Source organism: Gavialis gangeticus, unplaced genomic scaffold, assembly GCF_001723915.1.
Source record: "Gavialis gangeticus isolate Ggan-Ray unplaced genomic scaffold, GavGan_comp1, whole genome shotgun sequence".
NCBI lineage: Eukaryota > Metazoa > Chordata > Crocodylia > Gavialidae > Gavialis > Gavialis gangeticus.
In genome coordinates, this window is record NW_017729034.1 from 12,295,189 (window position 1) to 12,300,620 (window position 5,432).

At 46.3% G+C, this 5,432-nt stretch overlaps 1 protein-coding gene across 2 annotated transcripts in view; it reads left to right on the forward strand.

Annotated features, from left to right (window-relative positions):
* Positions 1–5,432, forward strand: part of ATP6V1A (ATPase H+ transporting V1 subunit A) — a 43,714-nt gene that overhangs the window by 37,277 nt on the left and 1,005 nt on the right. The window contains exons 13-15 of one of the 2 annotated variants that reach the window (XM_019526918.1): positions 1,556–1,650; positions 2,418–2,589; positions 4,035–4,151. In XM_019526918.1, coding sequence (XP_019382463.1) covers positions 1,556–1,650; positions 2,418–2,589; positions 4,035–4,127 — 360 coding nt within the window. In that variant the 3' untranslated portion in view covers positions 4,128–4,151. Of the gene's footprint in view, positions 1–1,555; positions 1,651–2,417; positions 2,590–4,034; positions 5,396–5,432 lie in introns of those variants that run through there. The other variant, XM_019526917.1, reaches the window with a different exon arrangement.

A 5,432-nucleotide genomic window follows, 5' to 3' on the forward strand; every position in this document is an offset into this window, starting at 1 on the left:
CCCCCCCGAGGTATGTGGGGGGGTGCAGTTTGGGGGTGGTAAATGTGGAGAAGGGTTTGTGGCTATGGTGGGGTGTGCATGGGAGCCCCCTGCACCATTCAGTCTCTGCCCTGCAGCACCTCTCTGCCACCACCAGAAGTGCACAGCCCCAGCACACCCAGCACCCACTTTGGGTTCTGGCTGATTTGGTGAATCCAGGCACCAAACCTGGGCCGGCCTGTGCCACCTGCCTGTGGTGCATCCTACCGCCCCCTTGGCATGCAGCAGGGCTGGGGCAGCTCCATGGCTGGACTACCTTTTTAGGCAGCCGGGGCAGCAGCAGCTCCTTCTGGCTGCTGCTGCCAGCCCCAGCCCCATGGTACTGGTGGGGAATCATGCAGCCCTGACCCCATGTGCCCTGTGCCTGCTCCAGGCTTGCTAACCCAGGCTCAGCAGTGGTGGCACAGGGCAAAAGCTGGTGCTCAGTACAGGGGGAAAGCAGGGGAGTTGACTTGTGGAGGAAGCCCCTACCCCTCACCTGCGCACACACATACATGGCATCAGGCTGGGAGGGCTGGCTCCATGCTAGCATGTGGGGCTCCCAGCACTGCAGCCAGGAGTGCATATGCTGCCAGGCCAGGTTGGGCTGGCTCTGTGCCCCCATTTAGGGCTCTCTACACTGCAGGCAGGAGCTCCCCTCCCCACTCACTAGCTGTCTAGTTGTGCACTGTTGTGCTCGGTGCCTCCACTTGGGGATCCCAGCTGGAGTGCCAGGAGCTTCATGGAGGTGGAGCCTGCCCGGCCCAATGGCGTGTGACCTCTGAAAGCCCACCTCCTGCTGGCTTTCAGAGGGGTGGCCTTGGGATGATAGTAACTGATTTTTGGAGGGGGCCCACAGACTGGATGGAATGGCCTGGCAGGCTGTATTTTCCCTATCCTTGGGCTAGAGTGAGCAAGTAGGGCAGGATTAAGGCAGCCACCAGAAGTATCACAGCCGTCCTTAGGGCTGATGCTGTCCTAGATTCTTTTCTGTTGTGCTGCCATCCAGCTAGTTATCGCCCATTTTATATTTGTGCTTTTGATTTGTTCTTCCCTGAGGTGTAGCATGCCAGCATTGAACTTCATCCTATTGGCTCCTGTCCAGCTTCATAATCTCTAGGGATATTTCTGAGTTGTGCTACTGTCCTCCAGTGTTTTGCAGTCATTCTCAATTTCATGTCATCTGCAAATTTGGTTGAAGTCTTCTGTTCACACATCTACCATTCCAGCATGTGTTCAGTACACAGGCTATCAACACCTTTTAAAAAGAAACTCATTTTGCTCATTAGTTAGTATTAGAAGGAATGTGTACATACTTAGTCGGTAAAACTATTGCTCGTAGTCCTTTTGCTGGCAGAATAATAGGCTTTGTAGCAGAAGGAAATATTTGAAAGGTAAAATTTTATAGGAAGCAATGCTGCCACATGCATATGGATAAAAGCACTGGTATAATGATCCCTCACAGTGTGAGGGGGCCAGTGCAGAGTGATCCTACATATGGGACTTGGCACCCGACTGACTTTGTTTTGCCTTCTAGGCATCCCTGGCAGAAACGGACAAGATTACCCTGGAGGTTGCCAAGCTAATCAAGGATGACTTCCTGCAGCAGAATGGCTACACCCCATATGACAGGTGATTCTTACACTTCATCGTTTCTGTCCATTTACGTTTGAAAGTAGCCTTCAACTTGATGGGCAGCTAGGATTTGTTTCTATACTGGTCAGAGTGTTTGTTTGTTTGTTTTTTTTACATGCAAAGCCCCCAAGCTGTTCTTTTCTAGGAAACTGGCTGAAGGCCAATACTGGGAGAGGCTCAGGGTGTCAGCTCCTGATACTATGTGAGGTGGCTTGGCTATTTCTTGAACAGTATACCCAGGACTTCCAGACCCAGCAGCCTGATCAATGAATTAAACTTCAGTTCAGTGTGTGTGCAGTATCTCTTGGGAAAGACAGAAGAGGACCGTTAGCTTGCATTGATTGCTACACATCCCACTAATACACTGGGGACTGAAAGAGTTTGTTTGGTTCAGTCCAGTTCTCATCATTGAGCAATGGCAGCCCATCTAAAACTGGCACAGATGCTCCTCTCCCCATTTCCTTTGTGTCTGTTACCATCTCTTTCCAGCTTTCCCACTCGCATGATCAGGGGACTGCAGGGCAGGCCCTATGAGGAGAGACTACAAAGTGTCTGTCATTCCTTCTAAAGGCTCAGGGCTCAATACGGACTGTTTATGCCACGTTATGGTGTATTTATCATAGGAGAAGTAGACCAGTAGTCTTGGATCCCACCCAGCAAAAGAAACTTGATTGTGAGAGGGTCATGTTAGACCTGAAAGCAGACACAACTGTTCCTTTGAAAGTAACTAGCTATTTATCATAGGCTCTACCTTGCTCCATTAGGTTCTGCCCTTTCTATAAGACAGTGGGGATGCTTTCCAACATGATAGCATTCTATGACATGGCACGCCGTGCTGTAGAGACCACCGCCCAGAGTGACAATAAGATTACGTGGTCCATCATCCGGGAGAATATGAATGAGATCCTCTACAGACTCACCTCCATGAAATTCAAGGTATACTTGTGGGAAGACGGGCAGGAAGGCACTTCCTCAGGGTCCCTATGACAACTGCAGGGCCTCTAAAAAACCATTGTCATGGGATGCTTGCAGACCACCTTAGAGAAGAAATTATTTCCCAGATGGATGCTTTTTTTGGGGGGTGGGGAGGCAGGGAAGAGTGAGAGGGACCAAGAAAATGGTCATTCTTAGTCAGGTGGTCTTGTGTTCGCTATCTAAAGGTACCCAAGAATTAAGAGGAAGAATCTGTGTTTTGAAAAAAGTAAAAAAAAAAAAAAATCAATAAAAACAAAATCAAGTAATCATCTAACAAATGACTGGCAAGCTCCATACAACACATGAAAGGAAAACAGCCATGAAAATTGAGGGAGGGAGGGGGATTTCAAGACTAGCACAAACATTTTAAATGCTCCATATTCCACAATCTGACATGTGCCTTAAAGAGTGTGGGGAAGTAGTTGCCACATAACAAGTCAGCCATCTAGGCACCTCTGTGTCATATAGCTAAGCCATTGCAGTGAGTATGCAGGGTTAAGAGCTGGATGAGGATCCACCAGTCCAGGTCGTCATCACAGGCTGCCTATTAGTTAAGTTCCTGCAGTGGAGGTCCCATAGCTTGCTTGAGTGTAAAGCTACAAATTCTCTTTTTACCTGTGAACTGAAAGCAGTGAAGGGCCATTGTGGAGCCTCCAGATGGCCAGAGCATGTTCTTGAACGTGAGCACTTGCTACATTACATGAGACCAGCTTTGTTTAGAAATAGAGCTTTGTTTGAAGGTGCTGAAGTTGACTCCTGTACTTCCTTATTTAATTTTTTAATTCCTTTTTTCATGCAGAATTCCTCTGTCAGCAAGCTGCTTATTATACTTTAGCTTCTGGTTAGAGGGAAGGGAGGTGGTATTCAGTCATGGCAATCCTGCTGTCCATCGCGTGACTGATTACTGCTTCTGTGTCTTACTGCTGTCCTTTTTAAACCAGTGGTTCTCAACCTGTTTGCTATAGTGGGCCATACTTGCAGCTCTAGATGTGTTGTGTGGGCTGCACCCACACAACTTACTTCCTCTGTATCAAACAAAAATTTGTTTTTTAAAACATTGGGCCACACCAGTGTGCTGATTGGGCTGTAGGTTGAGAACCCCTATCTTAAACTGATGGAAATGAATTCAAGTGGAAAAACAACCTGTCCAGTCTTCTGCATCCTGGCTGGGAAAACCTACCATTGTCAAATGCTCTTCTACTAATTGGGTGGGGATAAGGGTAAGACAGGAGCTTGGTCACCTTTAGAGGCAACCACCTGGATTCAGTCTTGAAACTAAAGCTATAAATGCCTGCTGGGCAGTGAAGCAGATGCAAGTTCTCAGGTCAGGAAGGAGTTAGATCAGTGGTGTGGACTGCCAGCCTGTGTGAAGGATTGATCTCTACTTTGTGTGTATTAAATTTCAGGACCCAGTCAAAGATGGTGAGGCGAAAATCAAGGCGGACTATGCTCAACTCTTCGAGGACATGCAGAATGCATTCCGCAGTCTGGAGGACTGAGTTCCACCTCTACAATCCACTCCAGTTTGTTCTCTTTAGATTCCTCATCTCAGCTCCTCTGCTTCCCTACTCTGTAAAATCAATCCAAGAGTACCTGATAGCCCTATGTTTTCCTGTTCATACTCAGTGGGTCTTTATAAAACATTCCTCTTAGTTTGTGTTTTGGCCTTGCTCTGAGTGTCTGAATTAGTGAGTGGAGTTGGTGTGAATGGCCTAGTAGAGAGTTAGAGAAACACTTCTAAGCTTGCAGGATAGGACATTCTCATTTTTCCTTCTCCCAGTTGATGTGTGCATTCTCTGCGGTCGGTACTCCTTGGGGAAGTAAGCCAGCTGAGTTGTACTGGTCGAAGAGGTGCAGATCTTTGTCCTGGGACATGCTATATTCGGAGGTAGTACCTTGAAGGGCATTTGGGCCTAGCATTTTGCTAGGTGACTTCAAAGCAACAAATGGGAAGTTTCCCACTTTTTCAAATGGAATTGATTATAATATTCCAGCGATGAGTTAATGATATTAAAAATTGTGAATTCTTTAGTGCAATGTCCCTTCTGCAACCTTTTACTGAGCTGTATTACAGCAGGTGTACTGAAGTTCAGTAGATTTGTAGAACCCTGCGACAAGGATTAGCTAAAAGGAACATGTGAAAGCAGCCAGTCTGTGTGCCAGCATGTGAGAACACTTATTTTCCTACCTGTTACATAAATAGGAGTGTTATACTCTGACAGTTAAAATTGAAGCCATAGATGCTTGACTATCAGCAGCAGAAACTTTACCTTCTCTTACCACTCAACTACTTTAGTATATGAAGCTTGTTACAGCTGCTTTGTATTATAGGACATCATGAGCCATGATGATCCTTTTTCTGTGTGGACCAAGAATCAGTCCTCCTGCAAGTGGTGCTCTGCTGCATGCCATAATATTTGTCTTCAGTGCAGCATACAGGTCATCCTTATGACAAGAAAGCCGCATGCTTCCAAACCTTTTTCCCCTTAGGATGCTGGTGTGATTTGGCTCATCTGTCCAGCCTCTTTATAAAAGGAATGTTCAGTGCTATGCTTTCTCTTTGGAAGGTTGATAATTTAGAGAATGCATCTAGTGAGAACTTGGTGACCTTGTTCTTTGCATTTCACTCTGAACATTGTTTGCTCTAAAAATAACTACTGCTTCTATTCAATGACAGAGTTAGTGTTAAGGAATAGAAGCCTTTTCTCATTAAACCTTGGAGCCAGCAGTTGCACCGTTGCTGCAGAATGGAAGATCCTAAAGAATCTGACAACTGCTTTTTTTTTTTTTTTTTTTTTTTTTTT